Here is a 27799-nt window from a genome sequence, read left to right as displayed (position 1 = left end):
TGGCCTTGAGATAGAAGCTGTTTTTCACTCTCTCGGTCCCAGGTTTGATGCACCTGTACTGACCTCGCCTTCTGGATGACAGTGGGGTGAACAGGCAGTGGCTCAGGTGGTTGATGTCCTTGATGATCTTTTTGGCCTTCCTGTGACATCGGGTACTGTAGGTGTCCTGGAGGGCGGGTAGTTTGCCCCCGGTAATGCGTTGTGCAGACCGCACCGCCCTCTGGAGAACTTTGCGGTTGCGGGCGGTGCAGTTGCCGTACTAGGCGGTGATACAGCCTGACAGGATGCTTTCAATTGTGCATCTGTAAAATCTTGTGAGGGTTTTAAGTGACTAGCCACATTTCTTTAGCCTCCTGAGGTTGAAGAGGCTCTGTTGCACCTTCTTCATCACACTGTTTGTGTGGGTGATCCATTTCAGTTTGTCAGTGATGTGTATGCCAAGGAACTTGAAGCTTTCCACCTTCTCCGCTGTGGTCCCTTCGATGTAGATAGGGGGGTGCACCCTCTGCTGTTTCCTGAAGTCCACAATCATCTCCTTTGTTTTGTTGACATTGAATGAGAGGTTGTTTTCCAGGCACCACACTTCCAGAACCCTCACCTCCTCCCTGTAGGCTGTCTCGTCATCGTTGGTAATCAAGCCCACTACTGTTGTGTCGTCTTACTTACTGATTTTATTGTCCCCATGGGGAAATTTTGTTGCAGTGTCATGTACATGTTTAAAGTGGCGTTTAAATACAAAACAAAATTGACAATACAACTTTCACAACAGTTACATACCAATAAACATTAAAAAATAAATAAAAAAAGACTAGCCCGCTGGCCTTACTGAGTTGATAGGAACATTAGCCTGAGCTATTTAGGAGGGATATCACACCTGGCACAAATGCTTGTCTAGTTCTGTTTTTCTTGCTGAGGGGTGCCCTATACCTGCACCCAAAGGGGAGTAGTTCAAAGTCCGGGTACAGGGGTGACTTGGGTCTAAAACGTGGTGATTGAGATGGAGGCGTGCTTGGCCACGCAGTCATGAGTGAACAGGGACTACAGGAGGGGGCTGAGCATGCACCCTTGTGGGGCCTCAGTGTTGAGGAACAGTGGAGTGGAGGTGATGTTTCCTACCTTCACCACCTGGGGGCGGCCCGTCAGGAAGTCCAGGACCCAGTTGCACAGGGCGGGGTTCAGACCCAGGGCCTCAAGCTTAATGATGAGCTTGGAGGGTACTATGGTGTTGAATGTTGAGCTGTAGTCAATGAACATCCTTCTTACATGGGTATTCCTCTTGTCCAGATGGGATAGGGCAGTGTGCAGTGTGATGGCGAATGTATCGTCTGTGGACCTGTTGGGGCGGTATGCAAACTGAAGTGGGTCTAGGGTGGCAGGTAAGGTGGAGGTGATATGATCCTTGACTAGTCTCTCAAAGTACTTCATTATGACAGAAGTGAGTGCTACGGGGCGGTAGTCATTTAGTTCAGTTATCTTTGCCTTCTTGGGTACAGGAACAATGGTGGCCATCTTGAAGCATGTGGGGACAGCAGACTGGGATAGGGAGACATTGAATATGCCATGGTTAAATGCGGTGGTTCGCGCTTTCAGTTTCGCGCGAATGCTACCGTGGTTAGGGTAGGTTTTAATAGTCACAGTGGGTACTACATCTTCAATACACGTCCTTATAAACTCAGTCACCGTATCCGTGTATGCATCTAGATTATTTTCGCAAGCTCCCCGAACATATCCCAGTTCACGTGATCAAAATAATCCTGAAGCGTGGATTCCGAATGGTCAGACCAGCGTTGAATAGTCCTTAGCACGGGTACTTCCTGTTTTAGTTTCTGCCTATAGAAAGGGAGGAGCAAGATGGAGTCGTGGTCAGATTTGACGAAAGGAGGGCAGGGGAGGGCCTTGTAAGCATTCCGGAAATTTGAATAGCAATGGTTGAGAGTCTTAGCAGCGCGAGTAGTACAGTCGATATGTTGATAGAACTTCAGCAGCCTGGTCCTCAAATTTGCTTGGTTAAAATCCCAGCTACAATTAATGCAATCTCAGGATATGCGGTTTGCATAAATTCCAGTGAAGTTCTTTGAGGGCCGTCGTGGTATCGGCTTGAGGAGTGATGTAAACGGCCGTGGCAATGACGGAGGAGAATTCTCTTGGGATCTTGGGAGATCACATTTGATTGTGAGGTATTCTAGGTCGGGTGAACAAAAGGACTTGAGTTCCTGTATGTTCCTAGAATTACACCATGAGTCGTTAATCATGAAACACACCTCTCCGCCCTTCTGCTTCCCGGGGAGAGATATTTATTCCGGTCTGCACGATGTACTGATAATCATGCTGGCTTTACCAACTCCAACAGAGTATCCCGAGAGAGCCATGTTTCCGTGAAACAAAGTATGTTACAAGTCCCGATGTCTCTCTGGAAAAAAAATCCTTGCTCTGAGCTCATAAACTTTGTTATCCAAAGACTAAAACATTAGCGAGTAATATACTCGGAAGCGGTGGGTGGTGTGCCCGCCTCCAAAGTCGAACCAGCTGGCCACCTCGAGTGCCTCTCTTCCGCCGGTGATGTTTTGGGTCGGCCTCTGGAATAAGTAAAAATTTTCTGGGGAGAGCGAACAAAGGATCTGCTTCAGGGAAGTCATTTTCTTGGTCGTACTGCTGGTAGTTCTGGTAAGTTACCGCTGCTCTAATATCCACATAGATAGATAATGTTCACCATGCTGTAGTGTAGATGGTGATGGGCTGAGGTATAGCCCTAGATCCAGAGATATGTACAGTGCATTTGGAAAGTATTAAGACCCCTTCACTTTTCCCACATTTTGTTATGTAACAGCCTTATTCTAAAATTGATAAAAAAAAAAAATCCTCATCAATCTACACACAATACCCCATAATGACAAAGCAAAAACAAGTTTTTGGAAATTATTTACATAAGTAATCAGACCCTTTGCTATGAGACTCAAAATTGAGGTCAGATGCATCCTGTTTCGATTGATCATCCTTGAGATGTTTCTAAAACTTGATTGGAGTCCACCTGTGGTAAATTCAATTGATTAGACATTTGGAAAGGCACACACCTGTCTATATAAGGTCTCACTTGACAGTGCATGTCAGAGCAAAAACAAAGCCATGAGATCGAAGGAATTGTCCGTAGAGCTCCGAGACAGGATTGTGTCGAGGCACAGATCCGGGGAAGGGTACCAAAACATTTCTGCAGCATTTAAGGTCCCCAAGAACACAACACAGTGGCCTCCATTATTATTTAATGGAAGAAGTTTGGAACCACCAACATTCTTCCTAGTGCTGGCTGCCCGGCCAAACTGAGCAATCAGGGGAGAAGGGCCTTGGTCAGGGAGGTGACCAAAACCCGATGGTCACTCTGTGACAGAGCTCCAGAGTTTTTCTGTGGAGATGGGAGAACCTTCCAGAAGGACAACCATCTCTGCAGCACTCCACCAATCAGGCCTTTATGGTAGAGTGGCCAGACGGAAGCCACTCCTCAGTAAAAGGCACATGACAGCCGCTTGGAGTTTGCCGAAAGGCAACTAAAGGACTCTCAGCCCATGAGAAACAAGATTCTCTGGTCTGCTGAAACCAAGATTGAACTCCTTGGCCTGAATGCCAAGCGTCACATCTGGAGGAAACCTGTTACCATCCCCTACGATGAAGCATGGTGGCGGCAGCATCATGCTGTGGGGATATTTTTCAGCGGAAGGGACTGGGAGACTAGTCAGGATTGATGGCAAGATGAACGAAGCCAAGTACAGAGAGATCCTTGATGAAAACCTGCTCCAGAGCGCTCAGGACCTCAGACTGGGGCGAAGGTTGACCTTCCAACAGGAAAACAACCTGAAGCACACAGCCAAGACAACGCAGGGGTGGCTTCGGGACAAGTCTCCGAATGTCCTTGATTGGCCCGGACAGAGCCTGAACTTGAAACCGATCAAACATCTCTGGACAGACCTGAAAATAGATAGTTGACCTGAAAATAGTTGTGAGCGACGCTCCCCGTCCAACCTGACAGAGCTTGAGAGGATCTGCAGAGAAGAATGGGAAAAACTCTCCAAATACAGGTGTGCCAAGCTTGTAGCATCATACCCAGGAAGACTCGAGGCTGTAATCACTGCCAAAGGTGCATCAACAAAGTACTGAGTAAAGGGGATGAATAATTATTTCAGTTTTTTATTTTTAATACATTTGCAAACATTTCTAAAACATGTTTTTGCTTTGTCATTATGGGTTATTGTGTGTAGGTTGATGAGAAAAAAACTAAATTTAATCAATTTTAGAATAAGGCAGTAAAGTAACAAAATGTTGAAAAAGTCAACAGTTTCCAAATGTGTCTTCAGAAAGTATTCACACCCCTTCACTTATTCCACATTTTGTTGTGCTACAGCCTTATTCTAGAATTGATTAAATAAATAAAAAATCATCATTAATCAACACACAATACCTCATAATGACAAAGCAAAAACAGGTTTTTGGAAATTTTGGTTAATTTATCAAATAAAATAAAACTGAATTATCTTATTTACATAAGTATTCAGACCCTTGCTATGAGACTCAAAATTGAACTTAGGTGCACCCCTTGACTTATTACACATTCAAAATGGATAAAATGTTTTTTTTTCTCACCCATCTACACACAATGCCCCATAATGACAGTGAAAACATGTTTTTAGATTTTTCAAATTGATTGACAATACAGAAATATTTAATTAAATAAGTATTCACATTGAGTCAATACTTTGTAGAAGCACCTTTGGCAGTGATTACAGCTGTGAGTCAGGGTATCTAAGAGCGTTCCACAACTGTAATGTGCAACAATTGCCCATTTATTATTTTCAAAATTCTTCAAACTCTGTCAAATTGGTTATTGATCATTGCCAGACAACCATTTTCAGGTTTTTCCATAGATTTTAAAATAGATTTAAGTCAAAACTGTAACTCGGCCACTCAGGAATGTTCACTGTTTTCTTACTAAGCAACTCCGGTGTAGATTTGGCTTTGTGTTTTAGGTTATTATCCTGCTGAAAGGTGAATTCAAATATGGAGAGTGGTACTCAGTGATGTGATGTATTGGATTTGCCCCAAACATAACACAATCTAGATGTGGAAAAGTCTGAGACTTACCCAGAAAGACTCACAACTGTAATCACTGAAAAATATGCTTCTACAAAGTATTGACTCAGGGGTGTTAATACTTAGATATTTCTGTATTTCATTTTCATATTCACAAACATTTCAAAAAACATTTTTACTTATGAGGTATTGTGTGTAGAATGTAATCCATTTTGAATTCAGGCTGTACCACAACCAAAAGTAGAATAAATCAAGGGGGTATGAATACTTTCTGAAGGCACAATCCATAGAATTGCATATTAGAACTAATTTAAGAGGATCTCTGTGTTTATATCTGACTCATGAACTTTGGTGAGCAGGACAGGAAACAGTTTATAACATGACAGCAGCAGACAGACAAACAAATCATGACAGAAGACGTACGAGACCAATGAAATGTGATGGTGTGTGTTCATTTATTACAAAACACAAAGCACCTACAATATTTGAATCTACCCCTTGTTTAATTCAGTGTAGCATTTGTCTTTTCTAAATAGTAATTTAATTATGAACATTTTGTTTAGACAGTCACATCAAAATAACCATTGTAGCTTACTGAAAAACAGTACATACACACACACACACACACACACACACACACACACACACACACACATACAGACATTCACAGCCATTAGACTTAAACCCACACAAAAGATAAAATGAGTATCAACAAATATCAGCAAATTGAGTAAAAAATAGAATTTAATATTTTAAATACAAATATTGATTTGAACTTTTCCATGTTATAAGCTTTAGTACTACTATTAATTGTCGTTATTCTTATTATTATTACTGTTTATGTTTAATTTACATTGTGACTATACAAGGAAATGTGAAACAGAGTTTTGGTAATTTCTTGTATTGCTCATTTTACAACAACCACCAATGATTTTACATCCTCTAAATTGTGATACTCTAAATGCCGCCCCGAACCGTACCTATATATGACAGACAAAGTGACATTACATAATGCGTATCCTTCTGAAAACACTACCTTTGTACTATTATATTAGTTATTATTGACACAAACATTTACATTTTTTACAACTTTCTTAAACTGGACCCAGGCATCCATGTTTGTTTACACATTTTCAAAAATTCCAAGTCGCCTTTGAGAAACAAAATGTACAAATAATGATAGAACAAAGCACAAATCAGACCGCAAGATATAGAACAGAGTTGAGCCAATTGTCACCTAATGCTACTGTTCAATTGAAGAAAAAAAACAGAATTAAAATAGTCACAAATCAAAACGTCAAATGCAAACATCCACAGCCGTGAAGAACAGAAATGAACGGGTACATTATAAACCTAGAACATTTGTTTGGGAGAGTTTACAGACTGCAAAATCTCTGACAGATAATGTAGGTGGGGTCCTTAAGAGGGGAGTATGTCAATTCAGTAACGGTGTAACAATTTCTAAAGAACATGGTTTTGTTCACAGATTCAATGCATTGTCAGAAGAAAAAAATTCATACTAAAATCCATTTGAAAAACATAACAATCACAACATTCTCAATGGATTGCTTTATTTCAGTACCAAACCTGAGGCCAAGTGTAACAATTGAAATGCAAGATAGCCTTAAAATCCAAGAAAGAAAAAACTACGGTGGAAAATCCAGATACTCAAGCATGAATTTCAATTAACAGTGGCAACGAGTCTAATCTATTCCATCATTCATGTCAGGGACCATCTCCCATATTTACAGGCTTCAGCTCTCATTGGCATGTTCAAACGTTTTCTTTAACAGTGAATCATAACGGTTTTCAGTTATTTCTAGTAATACGTCTATTCCACGTTGGTTCAATGTTGTTTCATTGAAATTACGTGGAAACAACATTGATTCAACCAGTGTGTGCTCAGTGGGTTTGAAAAGGATTAAAACTATGGTATCAGTCAGACTGGGCTGTAGCTTCCCATATGAGGCTGAATGTGTTGCATTCAATGCCCCATTTGGTCACCAACAATCTTGCAGTTCAAAGATCATACACAGTACGAGGACCTCCAGGTCAAAACAACAGAGGTCCCTTTCTTCAGTCTTTCAGCGGCTGCAAGAGCTGCAGCAATCTGTTCCGCTGGCACAACATGTAAAATATAACAGTTTAAATTCCTAATTTTAGCCCCAAGTCAATTTGATCACTAATAATGGCAAATTCAGTTAATCAAACTAACGGTTTTAAGCAGCACAGTCCATCTGAATCAGACGGGTTAAAGAGAACTAGCGAAGAGATCTGGAAGATCAATTATTCCAAAAAGTAGAACTGTCGCTTTCCCCCCCGATGTTGCTGCACCTTCATTGCTTCAGTGTGGTGCCAACAGTGCAGTAAACCTTCCCTTCTGTCTCGCGCACAACTACTTGAGCAGTATTCCGTTTTTTGTGTACCTATTGAGTCTACTTACAGTATAAATAAAATCTAACAACTTCCAAGTAAAGAGACACGTCAACATTTTGTTGACAATCATAATACTCCCTTTTCTTGGACTAATAATCAATTGCACAGCCTTTTATAAAGCAGTTTTCCCACACCCACCTGGCCACCTAAGCCTATATGTATAGCCAGTCATTGCCATACGAGTCACAACTATTATTTTTCTTGCCATTAATTGTGTGTAAAGTATTGTATTGCTTAAAAACATATTGCAAGTAATTCATATGAATGAATTGTAAGACTGTGTATGTAGACAAACCTAACAATACTCTTATGGGTGCATGTTGGTCTGACCCCATACTGCAGTCTTTGTCAATGGCTATTTCTTTGTCTGGTATTTTAGTATGGCTTTTGTGTGGAGGGAGATCTTGCATCGTTCGCAATAAAGTCTAAGCCACAAGGTTACAGTCTGGTCTTAGACATCTCACTGCAGTCCTTCAGTGGTTTATCATCTGAAGGTTAGGGATAGTGGGCATCTAATATGATTCTGGCATTCAGATTGATTGGCTGTAGTTTATTCCCATATTTGAACTGACCGAGTCTTGGAGTCTTTCAACAAAGTTTGGCGGTCATGTATTAAGGAGTTATATTCCACCATCAACCTCCACAGAGGAGATCTAATACATGTATATGGGTTTTCTCTGTTTTTAAACACAGTTGAATCTCTGAAGAGGCGATGATAAAAAAAACTATCCAGAGATAATCTCCACATTCTTCATTATCAAAATCTAATAAAAACTTCTCCATTCACACCAGCCAGCCATTCACTCTTTGTAGATTCCCCGTCTCTCCTCATGCCCTTGCATCCTCTTTCCTTGGCTTTCCTCCCTTCTCTCTAGGGCGAGTCCATCATGGCTTCCAGCATCTCTAGGAAGAGTTTGTGCATGGGCACGCCGCCTCGGGTCTTGATGCTATAGAAGGTGGTGAGGGCGCGACCAGCCGTCTGGCGGAGGAGGGGGAGGGTGAAGAGGAGACGCCCCGCCCGCTGGGGGTCCTCGGGGCGTCGCTGGCACTCCATCTCCAACAGGGTCTGGTGGAGGAGGTCCCTCAGCTTCTGCACCGCCTCCATGTCCTCTATGTACACAGAGTCTGGCAGCGGAGAGGGGGAGCATGGTCAGACTATTTCTAAAAGCTTCCTTTTGGACAGAGGGTTTTGTAAGATTGTGTTTGGCAGTAAACGTAGGTGATTAAGTAATAGGACGCACTGGTCCATAACATTACAAATATTTTTTTTTAAAGTGCCTTTGTGCGCTAAGCAGACCATGGGGGTGAATTTGCTGTTTACAGTAATCGTCTGTCAGTCCCTCAGGGCCGGAGTTATTACAAATCTTTACTAATCTGTCTGCGCTGATTTTTGTTGGGTGTATTTTCTTTGAAATAAACTGTTTGGACCAATCTGCTAAATGAAACTGAAGTAGAGTAGTGCTTCAAATAAAGAATGTTGTCATATTAGTAACTAATTGTACATATGGAGGGTTCGATATTTCAGTCTCACCTACTGCTTTCATCACATTTTCATGTATTGTCACTCCACATAATGCTGATTGGATGGATATTCTATGATTATACTTCTGTATAGCTAGTTTACCTGAGTTGGTGAGTGCAATGGCTTTGAGCATGACAAACTCCTCCCGGTCCAGCTGCAGGGAGCGGAAGCGTCGGGCCAGCTGGCTGACGGCTGCGTTGAGCTCTGTCAGTCCAGCCACGCGAGACATCTCCTCATCAAGGACAAAGTCCTCTGCGAACACTACCTCATCCTCACAGCCTAGGGAGCGGAAGGCCACACCCAGCACCAGCACCTCCAGCCACACCGACTGCAGCACCGACATCTGGTCTGCCAGGGACAGCGACAGGAAGCCTGCAAGGGTGGACACATGAAGGGGAGGGAGGGTTAGGGTTAGAGCAGACTGACTGCTCAATCACTAGGCAGACAGCTGATACAAAGAGACAGCATTCTAGTCCCTGAATAAGACATAGTGAACCACTGCAGGGCTACTGATAAGTGCTGAGGGCTAGTTCCAACCAACTTATTTCACCGTAGACCCATACTACATTCCTACACTCCTCCATTCTCTTCCCATGCCAATCTCCCTCCCCCACCCACCCCTCTTCCCTGCCCCCCTTACCGGGGATGTGTTTGGCCCAGCCAATGATGACGACCAGTTCGCGGTCGGCGAGGTCACAGAGAGTGGTTAGTGTGCGCTGAGCCGTATCAGGCTGCAGGGGGTCAGGCATGGCAAACAGTTTCTCTGGCTCTGCCACCAGGAGGTGGGACACAATGATGTTGGAGGATCCTGGGTCACACACACAGAAAGCAAGCATTATGGCACAACAGCTACATTTACCATAAAACTAAATATATTTTGTTAATATAATGGTTCTGTTGGGAAATGAGGGCTCTTTAGAAAACTTGCCTGCACAGTTGTGTTCTTTCTTTTTGCCCCTTTTTCTCCCCAATTATGTGGCATCCAATTTATAGTTACAGTCTTGTCTCATTGCTGCAACTCCCGTACGGACTCGGGAGACGCGAAGGTCAATAGCTGTGCATCTTCCGAAACAGAACCCAACCAAGACACACTGCTTCTTGACACAATGCCCACTTAACAAGGAAGCCAGCCACACCAATGTGTCAGAGGAAACACCATACACCTGGCAGCCGTGTCAGCGTGCACTACACCCAGCCCAACACAGGAGTCGCTAGTGTGTGATGGGACAAGGACATCCCTGCCGGCCAAACCCTCCCCTAACCCAGACGACGCTGGGCCAATTGTGCGCCGCCCCATGGGTCACCCGGTCACGGCCGGCTGCAACAGAGCCTGGACTTGAACCCAGAATCTCTAGTGCCACAGCTAGCACTGCGATGCAGTACCCTAGACCACTGCGCCACTCGGGAGGCCCACAGTTGTGTTCTTTCAAGACAAAACCTGACAAGGTCTTCTCAGTCCCTTCCTTACCTTTCTCTCCTTCCTTCCTAAGCGGTAAAGGGGCACTCTGATAGGTCGCGCTCTCCATCTCTGGACGTCTTTTATACTTCTGCCTCCCACCTCTGACTCGGTCCAGACGGACTCCTGCGACACACAACACCGCAACAATGAAGAGAGCGTGATAAAGAGAGTAGGGGAGAGAGAAAGAGAGACAAACAAGCTCCCTTTGCTTGGAGAAGTATGGAGATAAAGAGGCAGATCTTAATCAAATAACTACTTGTCACACGGCATCAAACAGTGCCTCCAGACCAGACCGGTCCACTAGTTAAGGGCTCTGGATCATACGCTCACCCTCTTTCAGCATGCCCACTTTGAGGCACTTGGTGAAGCGGCACGCCTGGCAAGCCTTTCTGCGCCTCTTGGTGATCTCACATTCGTTTGACGCCGGACAGCTATATTCAATGTTACCTTAGGTAAGGCAAGGAGGTGGAAAGAAGGACAGAGAGACGAGAAGGAAGAAACAGCGATATGAGACTTTTGTCAAAGCAATCAAGGTCTACCCCATTTCAATCCTTATACTGACACACACTCAACTTCACCCCCACAAGCATCCTTACCCTGGATGGTTCTCTTGAAAAAGGCCTTGCAGGCTTCACACGAGGCTACACCGTAGTGGTAGCCAGAGGCTACGTCTCCACATACTAAACACAGTCTCTTAGGTAGCGTGCTCAGGGCATACTTGCACCGCCCTCCTCCGCTACCTGTGGATCCCTCCTCCACCCCATCCCCACCCTCCTCCTTGAAGTGGCAGCGCAGGGCTGGGGTGTACAGAGGGGGTGAGTAGCGCCCAACCCCGTCTCTTCTATTTCCACCTCCACCACTCTGGGAGGAGTCTGAGGAGGCTCCCCCTGGGCTGGCCCGGCCCCCACCACCTCCCTCTGGACTGCTGGGCTCTGCCTTGATGTACAGGTCTGACCGACGCTCCCTGGAAGACATGATCACTGCAGATGGAGGGAGAGATGGGAGGGGGTGGGAGGGAAAAAAGTGAGACAGAGGTATTAGACTGTCACACACCCACTTCTAATGTGCCATCCTTTCATTACATTTTAGTATCAATAGACCCCTCTAGACAACCAGGACAATCATCAATCCTGGCAGATAGCCTAGTGGTTAGAGTGTTGGGCCAGTAACCGAAAGGTTGCTAGATCGAATCCCCGAGCTGACAAGGTCGAAGTCTGTTGTTCTTCCCCTGAACGAGGCACTTAACCCACTGTTCCTAGGCCGTCATTGTAAATAAGAATTTGTTCTTAACTGACATGCCACTGCCGCCCTATAAATAAATAAATATACTGCGCAACAACAAGTAGCCTATAAGAAAAATGGCTGCTGCAAACCAGCAAAGCATAATCTGACATAATAATAATGGGATATTTTGAAGAGACAGAGAATGGGGAGTGAAGGGCAAGTGAGAGTGTTTGTGCGTGCGTGTGGGAGTACTGTATGTTTGTGCTAAGTGCTGTGCGAGAGACCATAATCCCAGCTCCAACCTACTCTGCCCTCTCCAGATTAGGGTAATTAATCCACAGCAGAAGAGCAGCAATCCCTTGATGAAACCCACATAAGGAATTCCCAGTAAGGAGATGGACGACTCTCCATTATGTCCCACCAGAACCTAGAGACAGCATCAGAGGCAATTCTGTGTTCTATTGAATGATGACACTTTTGCAAGGGCGATTGTACAATTCACTTAATCATCTGAACAATTGAAGAAAGAGAACACTTTCAAAATGCAATGTAAAAATGTAACTTCAAATACAGAGATTCTGGGATTATGACAGCACACAGACAGGGATAGTGTGAAACGGGGAATTTCTGTCTGAACTCTAGACTGTAGGCCACTGGGTTTACCCCGACTCCTGCTTTCCACAACTCAGCAGGTGGTGAAATGTGGGACATAGTACTTCTGTTGGTTCAGTGGCCCAATGCTTCTCAAACGCTGTACACTCTGGCCTGTAATCTTTACGCCTTTACATAACATGTCAACGTTTATATTACTACTCCACCCTACTACAGTGTAAAGATTGTACGGCTGTTGTAGCTCCCACATTTGGCATGGATGACAATTTATTTCCCATGTATTAATTCCCCATCATTTGTGAAGATATTCAATAATTAACATTGTCTGATAATGATGATCCCTAGCTACATATAAAAATACTTTCCAGACTTCACAAATTAACATGTCTTAGACTTGAAGTGCCAAAACAGACATGTAAATGATCTGACAAATGCCGGGAGGTCTTCACGCCCCCGGCATTTGTGTACGTAAGAGAAATGTGTACGTAAGAGTTAGCTAGGTAGCAAGCTAAAGGTGTTAGCAGCAATGCATTTGCTAGCTATTTGAATGTACTTGAAGCCGGGCAAAGCCATTCGTGAGATTGTGAAAGAGGCAGGTTGAGCAGATAAAGGAAAGAGTGAGGACAATAACAAAATGAATGCCACCGAGCAGGTAAAGGAAAGAGTGAGGATAATAAGAAAATTAATGCCACATCCCTATTATGTTGCTAGAATTTATGAGGAATTTGGCTATACAATTAGCTAACGTTACAGCTAGTTATCACAGTTAGCCGTTAGTTTAGTTTATTAATTCGACCATTTAAAAAAACAAACACACATAAAACTTAAAAGCCATACATGCACATGAATAAAATCATCGAGGATAACACACAATAAAGTCTGGGACTTATTTCCATTGTGGTCCTCTTGAGACAAGATGGCTATATAAGATCGAACACAGTATGGCAGTGAAATAATAAAACAAAAACATAAAAGAAGAACATCTATCTCATCATTCCAGTTACATCATAGGGGTTATTCATATGGGCACAGAGGACATCAAACATATTTTTACTTTATTTTTAAAGCTGTCCAGAGAGGACGTTGTTTGAAGTTCCATGTGTGGCGTTTGTACATCCTCAAGACAACTAGCCTTTCGGCAAATATTAACTATTAAGATCTGTGTGGATGTTCAGGTATTTAGCTGAATGGAAAACGTACATTTACGTTAGTTAACAGCTAGGTAGCTAAAGTTAGTTAATCACAAGTTTAAGTGCTAAAGAAAATAACCAGGCAGTAGCTAGCTAGCATGCCATTATTATGTGTTGGCTTTCCTCATCAGGTGACATCAACTTACTTCTAGCTAGCTAGCTAGTTAGTTACCAAACTAACTAGCCAACTCCCTCAAGGTACCTTGAGTTCCCCAAGTATCAGGTTGCCCTCGGCGATATTATCACGGGCGTTTGTGTTGACAGGATACACAACGTAGCTAACGCGCTATAACGCTTCTAAAAACGTGTCGAATTCAAATGTTGGTTTTCAGACAGGATTGGGAGATGGGAGGTCTCTTGCATGATAGGAAGTAGCTAATAATATTTCAATGACAGACAAGGGTGACACAGTAATGGGGTAGTGGCTACTACAGTTCGCTGCATATGACAAAAGGCAGGGGGAAAAAATAAAACACTTTACCTTCTGATCTGTGAAATAATTCAACTCCTCAAACTTTTATGAAGTTTGTCCACAGGCTGAGAGTGTATAGGCCAACGCTTTATCTTAGTGCTTAAAATCAATCAGTTTGACCATATCTTCAAAATAGTTTCAGCATACAACTTCACAACAGCAATATTTAGATCACTGGCTATTTTACATCCATAATTATTGGTGGTTCAGATTTGATTAAAGGCCATAGAAAAAGCAATTACCTGTGTGCTGTGCTGCAGGAAAGCCTTATTGGTCTCTTCTGCTGGTAACCCCACTCACTTTCTATTGGTTTAGAATTGTGGCAATGGTCTGGGTAGAACAGTCCAATTATTAGGAAACCTAAGAAGGCAAACAAAACATTTACTGATTTCTCCTCACGCCATGTCTTATTATGTGCATGTTCATGTGTCCTGAAGAGTGTATCACAGGACAAGGACATAACACATTAACTCTTGGTCTCCCAATTCTGACTTTATATTTTCTAAATCTTAACTCCAACACTATACATAAATGTTGCTTTATCCAACATAAGCCTGGAGATGCTAGCATTCATCCTTGTCATGGAGGACTCAATCGTATTTTAAGCACTCTGTCTAGGTGTTTCAAGCTTATTAGGGTATGGAAATGTTTAGCCAAGAAAGTGTGTGTTGGAGAAAGAGAGTTACAGAGATTTGTGAAAAGCTTTGTAAAACTACTAAGCTACTCCTTATCTCTAAACCAAATAGTAAGGTATAACTGAGTGACTGTATCATACACTTTGTCCTGTTCTCTTCATCAACACCATTTGGTTTAAATTGCTGACAGAAGTCGAAACCATTGCTTTGACTTTCTCACAGGCACAATTTAGCTCATTGCAGTAGCCTTTTCTCATTACCATACAAGTACTCAAGCACATGTTTCTGCACACTACACCCAACCACCCCTCCCCCTTACTCACACCCTCTAACACATTCCAAAGGTCAAAGTCACAGGAAAGCTTGAAGGACAGATAGAGTAACTGCAATTCTGCCTCTCTCACACACATGCACACACACACACAAGGCTTACATTGGGTGATAATTCAAAGTTTTGAGAGAAGGGGGCAAAACAAATATTGGAAGAAATGTTAGGGGATAAGATGACAAAATGGGTATATTACTGGGTAAAATATATAATTATAAAATATCTCTGATTTACATGTCTAAGTATAACATTTTCATATTTGAGGTAAAAAAAAATACTTGTCTTTGGGATATGACACAGTGCCATAACTATTGTTCACACGCATCACACTAGTTTAATTTAAAGTGAAGCTTTAAAACGATCCAGTTTACCCGACAGACAAATAACAAGTCTAAAACAGTTTCTAGATAGCGTCATCTGTTTACTAACACAAGTTCTGCATGATTATAGCTCATCTAGTACATTATGAAAAGGTTAAAAAGGCTTTGAATGACCATTGTGAGCTCTGAGCACAGTAAACCTATCTTGACAGTTGACACTTCAAACACAATGTCAACAGCATCATCAAAAGACCCTTCTGTCTCTACTTCCTTTGTCTGGTATTAGTTTTTTTTAGTTAACTATATACTGTACCAGTCAAAAGTTTGGACACACCTACTCATTCAAGGGTTTTTCTTTATTTTTACAATTTTCTGCATTGTAGAATAATAGTGAAGACATCAGAACTATGAAATAACACATATGGAATAATGTAGTAACCAAAAAAGTGTTAAACAAATCAAAATACATTTTATATTCTTCAAAGTAGCCACCCTTTGCCTTCATGACAGCTTTGCACACTCTTGGCATTCTGTCAACCAGCTTCACACTGAATGGTTTTCCAACAGACTTGAAAGAGTTCCCATATATACTGAGCACTTGTTGGCTGCTTTTCCTTCTTCTTGCGGTCCAACTCATCCCAAACCATCTCAATTGGGTTGAGGTCAGGTGATTGTGGAGGCCAGGTCATCTGATGCAGCACTCCATCACTCTCCTTTTTGGTCAAATAGCCTTTACACAGCCTGGAGGTGTGTTTTGGGTCATTGTCCTGTTGAAAAACTAATGATAGTCCCACTTAATGCAAACCAGATGGGATGGCGTATCGCTGCAGAATGCTGTGGTAGCCATGCTGGTTAAGTGTGCCTTGAATTCAAAATAAATCACTGACAGTGTCACCAGCAAAGAACCCCCACACCATCACACCTCCTCTTCCATGCTTCACAGTGGGAACCACACATGTGGAGATCATCCGTTCACCTACTCGGCGTCTCACAAAGAGGAGAAGAAGGAGAGTGATGGTGCTGCATCAGATGACCTGGCCTCCATAATCACCCGACCTCAACCCAATTGAGATGGTTTGGGATGAGTTGGACCGCATAGTGAAGGAAAAGCAGCCAACAAGTGCTCAGTATATGTGGGAACTCCTTCAACCATGTGAAGCTGGTTGAGAGAATGCCAAGAGTGTGCAATGCTGTCATGAAGGCAAAGGGTGGCTACTTTGAAGAATATAAAATGTATTTTGATTTGTTTAACACTTTTTTGGTTACCACATGATTCAATTTGTGCTATTTCGTCATTTTGATGTCATCACTATTCTACAATGTAGAAAATAGTACAAATAAAGAAAAACCCTTGAATGAGTAGGTGTGTTCAGACTTTTGACTGGAACTGTATGTAAATGTTCCTTATCTCAGAGTAAGAACTATTACAGCACAACTGTTGTTCTGTGTAAGTGAGGACTGAGGAGTATGACATATATAAAGTTCATGAAAGCTTTGCATGTGCCACACTGGAGACATTGAGGACAGCAGAAGTGGGCCTTGCCCACTTATCTCAGACTGGTGAAAGGTTAATTGCAAAATGGGATTATTGCTTCATGTGTAATTGGTCAGATGCTCGATTAAGTTCTGTGTCCATACGTGTAAAGATAAGAAATAGAACGAGGATTCGGAACCAGAACGAAGAGCTCCACTCTCTCTCTTTGTAAGTTACAGACAAGTCTATGGGCCAATTGTCCCCTCCCCTTCCAAAATTCGAAAGATGCTAACACCTGCAAAATCGTGATTGTCAAAAGCACCGGAACTTGTGCTGCTCGTTATCTCAATCTCACGCATACACTTGTATTCTGAAAGATCTATGGTACCATTTATGTTTACATAGTCTGTACATTATGGCTTCTTACAGGCCCATTGCAGTCAAAAATATGATTTTCCTATGTTTTAGATATACATTGCATTCAGAAAGTATTCAGACCCCTTCACTTTTTCCACTTTGTTACGTTACAGCTTTATTCTAAAATGGATTAAATTGTTTTTTTCCCTCATCAATCTACACATAATACCCCATAATGACCAAGCAAAAACTGAAATATCACATTTACGTAAGTATTCAGACCCTTTACTTTGTTGAAGCACCTTTGGCAGCGATTACAGCCTCAAGTCTTCATGGGAATGACGCTACAAGCTTGGCACACCTGTATTTTTTTGTTGAGTTGCACCCCTTCTGAAAAAACCTACACTCGATCCCTCCGATGTCAACAACTACAGACCAGTATCCCTTCTTTCTTTTCTCTCCAAAACTCTTGAACGTGCCGTCCTTGGCCAGCTCTCCTGCTATCTCTCTCAGAATGACCTTCTTGATCCAAATCAGTCAGGTTTCAAGACTAGTCATTCAACTGAGACTGCTCTTCTCTGTGTCACGGAGGCGCTCCGCACTGCTAAAGCTAACTCTCTCTCCTCTGCTCTCATCCTTCTAGACCTATCGGCTGCCTTTGATACTGTGAACCATCAGATCCTCCTCTCCACCCTCTCCGAGCTGGGCATCTCCGGCGCGGCCCACGCTTGGATTGCGTCCTACCTGACAGGTCGCTCCTACCAGGTGGCGTGGCGAGAATCTGTCTCCGCACCACGTGCTCTCACCACTGGTGTCCCCCAGGGCTCTGTTCTAGGCCCTCTCCTATTCTCGCTATACACCAAGTCACTTGGCTCTGTCATATCCTCACATGGTCTCTCCTATCATTGCTATGCAGACGACACACAATTAATCTTCTCCTTTCCCCCCTCTGATAACCAGGTGGTGAATCGCATCTCTGCATGTCTGGCAGACATATCAGTGTGGATGACGGATCACCACCTCAAGCTGAACCTCGGCAAGACGGAGCTGCTCTTCCTCCCGGGGAAGGACTGCCCGTTCCATGATCTCGCCATCACGGTTGACAACTCCATTGTGTCCTCCTCCCAGAGTGCTAAGAACCTTGGCGTGATCCTGGACAACACCCTGTCGTTCTCAACTAACATCAAGGCGGTGACCCGTTCCTGTAGGTTCATGCTCTACAACATTCGCAGAGTACGACCCTGCCTCACGCAGGAAGCGGCGCAGGTCCTAATCCAGGCACTTGTCATCTCCCGTCTGGATTACTGCAACTCGCTGTTGGCTGGGCTCCCTGCCTGTGCCATTAAACCCCTACAACTCATCCAGAACGCCGCAGCCCGTCTGGTGTTCAACTTTCCCAAGTTCTCTCACGTCACCCCGCTCCTCCGCTCTCTCCACTGGCTTCCAGTTGAAGCTCGCATCCGCTACAAGACCATGGTGCTTGCCTACGGAGCTGTGAGGGGAACGGCACCTCCGTACCTTCAGGCTCTGATCAGGCCCTACACCCAAACAAGGGCACTGCGTTCATCCACCTCTGGCCTGCTCGCCTCCCTACCTCTGAGGAAGTACAGTTCCCGCTCAGCCCAGTCAAAACTGTTCGCTGCTCTGGCACCCCAATGGTGGAACAAACTCCCTCACGACGCCAGGTCAGCGGAGTCAATCACCACCTTCCGGAGACACCTGAAACCCCACCTCTTTAAGGAATACCTAGGATAGGATAAAGTAATCCTTCTAACCCCCCCCCCCCTTAAAAGAGTTAGATGCACTATTGTAAAGTGGTTGTTCCACTGGATATCATAAGGTGAATGCACCAATTTGTAAGTCGCTCTGGATAAGAGCGTCTGCTAAATGACTTAAATGTAAATGTATTTGGGAAGTTTCTCCCATTCTTCTCTGTAGATCCTCTCAAGCTCTGTCAGGTTGGATGGGGAGCGTCGCTGCACAGCTATTTTCAGGTCTCCAGAGATGTTAGATCAGGTTCAAGTCCGGGCTTTGGCTGGGCCACTCAAGGACACTCGGAGACTTGTCCCGAAGCCACTCCTGCGTTGTCTTGGCTGTGTGCTTAGGGTTGTTGTCCTGTTGGAACGTGAACCTTCGCCCCAGTCAGGTCCTGAGTGCTCTGGAGTGGTTTTCATTAAGGATCTCTCTGTACTTTGCTCCGTTCATCTTTCCCTCGATCCTGACTAATCTCCCAGTCCCTGCCACTGAAAAACATCCCCACAGCATGATGCTGCCACCACCATGCTTCACCGTTGGGATTTTTAAATGTTTTAAATGTAGCCTTTATTTAACTAGGCAAGTCAGTTAAGTACAAATTCTTATTTACAATGACGGCCTACACCGGCCAAACCCGGACGACGCTGGGACAATTGTGCGCCGCCCAATGGTGCTAGGTTTCCTCCAGATGTGACGCTTGGCATTGAGGCCAAAGAGTTCAATCTTGATTTTATCAGACGAGAGAATCTTGTTTCTCATGGTCTGAGAGTCCTTTACGTGCCTTTTGGCAAACTCCAAGCAGGCTGGCACGTGTCTTTTACTGAGGAGTGGGTTCCGTCTGGCCACTCTACCATAAAGGCCTGATTGGTGGAGTGCTGCAGAGATGGTTGTCCTTCTGGAAGGTTTTCTCTTCTCCACAGAGGAACTCTGGAGCTCTGTCAGAGGGACCATCGGGTTCTTGGTCACCTCCCTGACCAAGACCCTTCTCCCCAGAATGCTCAGTTTGGCCGGGCAGCCAGCTTTAGGAAGAGTCTTGGTGGTTCCAAACTTCTTCCATTTAAGAATGATGGAGGCGACTGTGTTCTTGGGGACCTTCAACGCTGAAGACATTTTTTGGTACCCTTCCCCAGATCTGTGCCTCGACACAATCCTGTCGCGGAGCTCTACAGACAATTCCTTCGACCTCATGACTTGGTTTTTGCTCTGACATGCACTGTCAACTGAGGAACCGTATATAGGTGTGTCTATATACAGTTGAAGTCAGGAGTTTACATACAGTCGTGGCCAAAAGTTTTGAGAATGACACAAATATTAATTTTCACAAAATCTGCTGCCTCAGTTTGTATGATGGCAATTTGCATATACTCCAGAATGTTATGAAGAGTGATTAGATGAATTTCAATTAATTGCAAAGTCCCTCTTTCCCGTGCAAATGAACTGAAACCCCAAAAACATTTCCACCGCATTTCAGCCCTGCCACAAAAGGACCAGCTGACATCATGTCAGTGATTCTCTGGAGATCACTCTGTCATGCTGATTGAGTTCGAATAACAGACTGGATGCTTCTAAAGGAGGGTGGTGCTTGGAATCCTTGTTCTTCCTCTGTCAACCATGGTTACCTGCAAGGAAACATGTGCTGTCATCATTGCTTTGCACAAAAAGGGCTTCACAGGCAAGGATATTGCTGCCAGTAAGATTGCACCTAAATCAACCATTTATCGGATCATAAAGAACTTAAAGGAGAGCGGTTCAATTGTTGTGAAGAAGGCTTCAGGGCGCCCAATAAAGTCCAGCAAGCGCCAGGACCGTCTCCTAAAGTTGATTCAGCTGCGTGATCGGGGCACCCTCAGTACAGAACTTGCTCAGGAATGGCAGCAGGCAGGTGTGAGTGCATCTGCACGCACAGTGAGGCGAAGACTTTTGGTGTCAAGAAGGGCAGCAAAGAAGCCACTTCTCTCCAGGAAAAACATTGGGGACAGACTGATATTCTGCAAAAGGTACAGGGATTGGACTGCTGAGGACTGGGGTAAAGTCATTTCCCCTTTCCGATTGTTTGGGGCATCCAGAAAAAAGCTTATCCGGAGAAGACAAGGTGAGCACTACCATCAGTCCTGTGTCATGCCAACAGTAAAGCATCCTGAGACCATTCATGTGTGGGGTTGCTTCTCAGCCAAGGGAGTGGGCTCACTCACAATTTTGCCTAAGAACACAGCCATGAATAAAGAATGGTACCAACACATCCTCTGAGAGCAACTTCTTCCAACCATCCAGGAACAGTTTGGTGACGAACAATGCCTTTTCCAGCATGATGGAGCACCTTGCCATAAGGCAAAAGTGATAACTAAGTGGCTCAGGGAACAAAACATCGATATTTCGGGTCCATGGCCAGGAAACTCCCCAGACCTTAATCCCATTGAGAACTTGTGGTCAATCCTTAAGAGGCATGTGGACAAAGACAAACCACAAGTTCTGACAAACTCCAAGCATTGATTATGCAAGAATGGGCTGCCATCAGTCAGGATGTGGCCAAGAAGTTAATTGGCAGCATGCCAGGGCGGATTGCAGAGGTCTTGAAAAAGAAGGGTCAACACTGCAAATATTGACTCTTTGCATCAACTTCATGTAATTGTCAATACAAGGCTTTGACACTTATGAAATGCTTGTAATTATACTTCAGTATTCCATAGTAACATCTGACAAAAATATCTAAAGAGACTGAAGCAGCAAACTTTGTGAAAATTTATATTTGTGTCATTCTCAAACTTTTGGCCATGACTGTACACTTAGGTTGGAGTCAGTTTTTCAACTTCTCCACAAGTTTCTTGTTAACAAACTATAGTTTTGGCAAGTCGGTTAGGACATCTACTGTGTGCATGACGCAAGTCATTTTTTCAACAGTTGTTTACAGACAGATTATTTCACTTATAATTCACTGTATCACAATTTCAGTGGGTCAGAAGTTTACATACACTAAGTTGACTGCCTTTAAACAGCTTGGAAAATTCCAGAAAATTATGTCATGGCCTTAGAAGCTTCTGATAGGCTAATTGACATAATTTGAGTCAATTGGAGGTGTACCTGTGGATGTATTTCAAGGCCTACCTTCAAACTCAGTGCCTCTTTGCTTGACATCATGGGAAAATTAAAGGAAATCAGCCAAGACCTCAGAAAGAAAATGGTAGACCTCCACAAGTTTGGTTCATCCTTGGGAGCAATTTCCAAATTCCTGAAGGTACCACGTTCATCTGTACAAACAATAGTACGCAAGTATAAACACCAAGGGACCACGCAGCCGTCATTCCGCTCAGGAAGGAGACGCGTTCTGTCTCCTAGAGATGAACGTACTTTGGTGCAAAAAGTGCAAATCAATCCCAGAACAACAGAAAGGACCTTGTGAAGATGTTGGAGGAAACCGGTACAAAAGTATCTCTGTCCACAGTAAAACGAGTCCTATATCAACATAACCCGAAAGGCCACTCAGCAAGGAAGAAGCCACTGCTCCAAAACCGCCATAAAAAAGGGGGAGGCTTGCCAGCCGAAGAATACCATCCCAACCGTGAAGCACGGGGGTGGCAGCTTCATGTTGTGGTGGTGCTTTGCTGCAGGAGGGACTGGTGCACGTCACAAAATAGATGGCATCATGAGGAAGGAACATTATGTAGCTATATTGAAGCAACATCTCAAGACATCAGTCAGAAAGTTAAAGCTTGGTCGCAAATTGGTCTTCCAAATGGACAATGACCCCAAGCATACTTCCAAAGTTGTGGTAAAATGGCTTAAGGACAACAAAGTCAAGGTATTGGAGTGGCCATCACAAAGCCCTGACCTCAATCCCATAGAAAATATGTGGGCAGAACTGAAAAAGTGTGTGCGAGCAAGGAGACCTACAAACTAGAAATCGACCGATTATGATTTTTCAACGCCAATACCGATACCGATTATTGGAGGACCAAAAAAGCCGACACCGATTAATCGTCTGATTAAAAAATAAAAAATAAATGATTTATTCATTTATTAGTAATAATGACAATTACAACAATTCTGAATGAAAACTTTTATTTTAACTTAATATAATACATCAATCAAATCAATTTAGCCTCAAATAAATAATGAAACATGTTCAATTTGGTTTAAATAATGCAAAAACTAAGTGTTGGAGAAGAAAGTATAAGTGCCATATGTGCCATGTAAAAAAGTTAACGTTTAAGTTCCTTGCTCAGAACATGAGAACATATGAAAGCTGGTGGTTCGTTTTAACATGAGTCTTCAATATTCCCAGGTAAGAAGTTTTAAGTTGAGGTTATTATAGGAATTATAGGACTATTTCTCTCTATACCATTTGTATTTCATATACCTTTGACTATTGGATGTTCTTATAGGCACTTTTGTATTGCCAGTGTAACAGTATAGCTTCCGTCCCTCTCCTCACCCCTACCTGGGCTCGAACCAGGAACACATCGACAACAGCCACCCTCGAAGCATCGTTACCCATCGCTCCACAAAAGCCGCGACCCTTGCAGACAAGGGGAACAACTACTCCAAGTCTCAGAGGGAGTGACGTTTGAAACACTATTAGCGCGCACCCCGCTAACTAGCTAGCCATTTTACATCGATTACACCAGCCTAATCTCGGGAGTTGATAGGCTTGAAGTCATAAACAGCGCAATGCTTGAAGCATTGCGAAGAGCTGCTGGCAAACGCACTAAAGTGCTGTTTGAATGAATGCTTACGAGCCTGCTGCTGCCTACCACCGCTCAGTCAGACTGCTCTATCAAATATCAAATCATAGACTTAATTATAACATGATAACACGCAGAAATACGAGCCTTAGGTCATTAATATGGTCAAATCCGGAAACTATCATTTTGAAAATAAAACGTTTATTCTTTCAGTGAAATACAGAACCGTTCCGTATTTTATCTAACGGGTGGCATCCGTAAGTCTAAATATTCCTGTTACATTGCACAACCTTCAATGTTATGTCATAATTACGTAACATTCTGGCAAATTACTTCGCAACGAGCCAGGCGGCCCAAACTGTTGCATATACCCTGACTCTGCGTGCAATGAACGCAAGAGAAGTGACACAATTTCCCTAGTTTAATATTGACTGCTAAGATGAATTTCTTTTAACTAAATATGCAGGTTTAAAAATATATACTTCTGTGTATTGATTTTAAGAAAGGCATTGATGTTTATGGTTAGGTACATTCATGCAACGATTGTGCTTTTTTCGCAAATGCGCTTTTGTTAAATTATCCCCCGTTTGGCGAAGTTGGCTGTCTTTGTTAGGAAGAAATAGTCTTCACGGTTCGCAACGAGCCAGGCGGCCCAAACTGCTGCATATACCCTGACTCTGTTGCACAGAACGCAAGAGAAGTGACACAATTTCCCTAGTTAAATGAAATTCATGTTAGTAGGCAATATTAACAAAATATGCAGGTTTAAAAATATATACTTGTGTATTGATTTTAAGAAAGGCGTTGATGTTTATGGTTAGGTACACATTGGTGCAAGTAGGTGTTTTTTCGCGAATGTGCTTGTTAAATCACCCGTTTGGCGAAGTAGGCTGTGATTCAATGATAAATGACCAGGCTCCGCATCGATTATATGCAACGCAGGACAAACTAGATAAACTAGTAATATCATCAACCATGTGTAGTTAACTAATGATTATGTTAAGATTGATTGTTTTTTATAAGATACGTTTAATGCTAGCTAGCACCTTACCTTGGCTCCTTGCTGCACTCACATAACAGGTAGTCAGCCTGCCACGCAGTCTCCTCGTGGAGTGCAATGTAATCGGCCATGATCAGTGTCCAAAAATGACGATTACCGATTGTTATGTAAACTTGAAATCGGCCCTAATTAATCGGCCATTCCGATTAATCGGTCGACCTCTACTACAAACCTGACTCAGTTACTCCAGCTCTGTCAGGAGGAATGGGCCAAAATTCACCCAATTTATTGTGGGAAGCTTGTGGAAGGCCACCCGAAATGTTTGACACAAGTTAAACAATTTAAAGGCAATGCTATCAAATACTAATTGAGTGTATGTAAACTTCTGACCCACTGGGAATGTGATGAAAGAAATAAAAGCTGAAATAAATCATTCTCTCTATTATTATTCTGACATTTCACATTCTTAAAATAAAGTGGTGATCCTAACTGACCTAAGACAGGGAATTTTTACTATAATTAAATGTTAGTAATTGTGAAAAACTGAGTTTAAATGTCTTTGGCTAAGGTGTATGTAAACTTCCGACATCAACTGTAAGTCATGTCCAATCACTTGAATTTACAAAAGTTGGACTCCAATCAAGTTATATAAACATCTCAAGGATGATCGGTGGAAATAGTATGCACGTGAGCTCAATTTCAAGTCTCATTGGAAAGGGTTTGAATACTTATGTAAACTTGATTTAAATTTTGTATTATTTTTTTATTTGCTAAAATTTTGAAAAACATGTTTTCACTTTGTCATTATGGGGTATTGTGTGTAGATTGATGAAGCAATTTTTTTATTTAATCCATTTTAGGATACGGCTGTAAAGTAACAAAATGTGGAAAAGGGACGGGGTCTGAATATTTTCTGAATGCACTATATTTCCACAATAGGAGGTTGGAATAATACTGTGAAATTGTGAAAATTATAATGTCCTTTAGTGTGAGAGCTGTTTGAAAAGACCACCTGAAATTCCAGCCTGTTTTGGTGAAAGGGAGTTTTGGCCTTCCACGGTGACGTCACCATGGGATAAATTAGTTAATAGACCAATAAGAAAGAGTTCCAAACCTCTGCCAATAACAGCTCGTTTTCAATTTCCCCCTCCCCACTCAAAACAATTCCCAGACAGTCCTAGCAAAATTGTTGTTTGAGAAATTGCTCTCAGCTAAAAATATTTTTGTTTTAAAATAAAAATTGTAAAAAAAAAGAAAACAATCACAGTAAGGTACTTCATTGTTACCCAGAAATGATTTGATATTGAAAACGACTGCATCAGACACAGTGAAATACCATTCTTGCAAGCTCTAACCCCAACAATGCAGTAATCAATAACAATGTAATACTAAAAATAACAAGGTAGAAAAAAACAAGATATAAAAATAATAATAATAAGAAGAAGATGATAAAGTAAGTAAGCTTACTATCTATATACAGGGTCAGTTCCAGTACTATGTTTACAATGTGTAGGGATACTGGATCAGGAATCTCAATCAGGTCCTGGAGGGCCATAATTTGCACAGGTCATTCGTGGGGAGACTATTCCAGGGGTGTCAGTTGTGTACAATTATGTATATAAACCCTGGATTGCTGATGCTATGTATTGGGCAATAAGAGGCTTTTATGCCACCGGTAGGTCATATTGGCACTCCCCAGAAGAATCAGTCCTCCATAGGAATGAGTGGAATTCTACAGTATTAAAATAGAAAAAAATATGTGTCAAAATTACAAGTTTTTAAAGTATGTTGTTGTTGTAGTGGGGACAGTAACACTTTCCCAAAAGTGTACTTTAAGGAAAATGTTTCTATATTTTTTATTTCATTTTTATGTTTAGCTCACACAATATAATTTAAAAGTATGAATTTAGGTAGAATAAACGTGGCAAAAATAAATGTAGACATTAATAAATGCATTTCTATAGCTTCCAAAATAGGTTTTACAACGGTGAGGGAGTGCCAAGGAGGCGCGTTGGCTTCAAAACAGTGCCCCCTGTCAGTCATCTAGTGTATATATATATAATGGCTGGCTCAAGACCAAAAATGTAAAAGTAGGCTTTGCCATACGCAAGGTTTAGCTGAACTGACGCCATTGCATATTCAATTGCATTCTGAACACCGATTAAATGTAGGTTACTAACTCAACAGCAGTTGAGAAACTGGACTGTATGTGTGTTGAACATGACTGTGTAAAGCATCAGACTGTTCAAATTATGGTTGTCACTCAGTATGCCATCAAAGACAATTGGTCAGGACTAGCCTTTACCTGGAGAAAATAATTTTATGCGGTAGGCAAAGTCCAGAAACCAGAAGTAGTCAATTGCAGTCCAAAAACCATATCCACTATCGCTAAAGTAAAGCTACTTTATACATTTGTTTGGTTCTATTTCATACCAATCTGGTTGGATTGATACATGCTGTAGACTTTATGGGAATCTGTAGTTGACCAAATTGTGCTGAAGACTGACAGTACAGGTAGGCTATATACAATAGGTTATAGAGGGGGTGGGTCTTGCTCATTGGATCAGTCACGAAGTCCTAGAGACACAACACACATGCCAAAGCATTTGGTAGTTTATTATTACAGCAACGCACGGTTACCATTATCGTTGTCACGCAAAGTTAATCAGCTGCGGAATAGAGGAACCGTGCGAGCCAATTATTCAGAAGTAATACAGTAAACTATATGTGCGCAGATTTACAATGTTAATCATTATGAAATACTTACTTGCATTTGTGAGAACATCGCTGGAAATAGTTCTCAACCCAGGCAGTACCGCAGCTACGGAAGCCACAGATAACTCCACTACAATGATGTATGTCGACCGGTTTAGCCACGGTTAAGATCACGGTGTTTTCGACATTGCCACAAGATTGGATGCAGATCGTGAACCCCTTCCCAAAAAATCATATAACATTTATGTAGGCCTATATTTAAATAGCAGGATCTCAGAGGCGATGAGTCGTAGCGCAAAATGTTTCCAAAATTATTGCTTGAAAATAAAAACAATGTATCAAGGGACACAGCGTTGAAAGACTGATTGCAGGTGATACAATTGGTCAACCCAATTTGGTAGGCTATTTAATCCATAGGCTATTCTCTTATCCAGCCTAGTCCCGCATATTGATGTTACTTTATGTAGCCTACTGTGTGTTCTATATTATCTTCGCTGCTACAATTGAGGTTCTAGTTACGTATATCCCTTATCCATTCTCCTCCC

The 27799-nt window shown here is 42.6% G+C and overlaps 1 protein-coding gene and 1 long non-coding RNA gene across 6 annotated transcripts in view; one reads left to right on the top strand and one right to left on the bottom strand.

Moving 5' to 3' along the window:
• LOC139537105 (uncharacterized) overlaps positions 1-8957 on the top strand; it is a 14338-nt gene extending 5381 nt beyond the window's left edge. The window contains exon 2 of the long non-coding RNA XR_011667465.1: positions 8388-8957. This is a non-coding gene — a long non-coding RNA (uncharacterized lncRNA). The remainder of the gene's footprint in view (positions 1-8387) is intronic.
• On the bottom strand, positions 5510-27799 carry LOC139537102 (steroid hormone receptor ERR1-like). 5 transcript variants are annotated; one of them, XM_071338006.1, is made up of 8 exons: positions 27307-27799; positions 14234-14351; positions 11090-11473; positions 10824-10940; positions 10503-10616; positions 9675-9842; positions 9137-9406; positions 5510-8637 (listed from the first exon to the last, which is right to left on the bottom strand). In XM_071338006.1, the coding sequence occupies exons 3-8, from the start codon at positions 11466-11468 to the stop codon at positions 8384-8386; spliced, it is 1302 nt and encodes a 433-aa protein (XP_071194107.1). In that variant the 5' UTR covers positions 11469-11473; positions 14234-14351; positions 27307-27799; the 3' UTR covers positions 5510-8383. The 5 variants fall into 5 exon arrangements, with proteins under 5 accessions (XP_071194107.1, XP_071194105.1, XP_071194108.1 ...); XM_071338004.1 differs by lacking the exon at positions 14234-14351 and having other exon boundaries at positions 8247-8637; positions 27307-27440; XM_071338007.1 differs by lacking the exons at positions 14234-14351; positions 27307-27799 and adding an exon at positions 13722-13851 and having other exon boundaries at positions 8247-8637.

The sequence above is a fragment of the Salvelinus alpinus genome, chromosome 13, assembly GCF_045679555.1.
Source record: "Salvelinus alpinus chromosome 13, SLU_Salpinus.1, whole genome shotgun sequence".
Lineage (NCBI taxonomy): Eukaryota > Metazoa > Chordata > Actinopteri > Salmoniformes > Salmonidae > Salvelinus > Salvelinus alpinus.
Note: the sequence above shows the minus strand (reverse complement) of the source record. Positions and strands in the feature narration are given on the sequence as shown.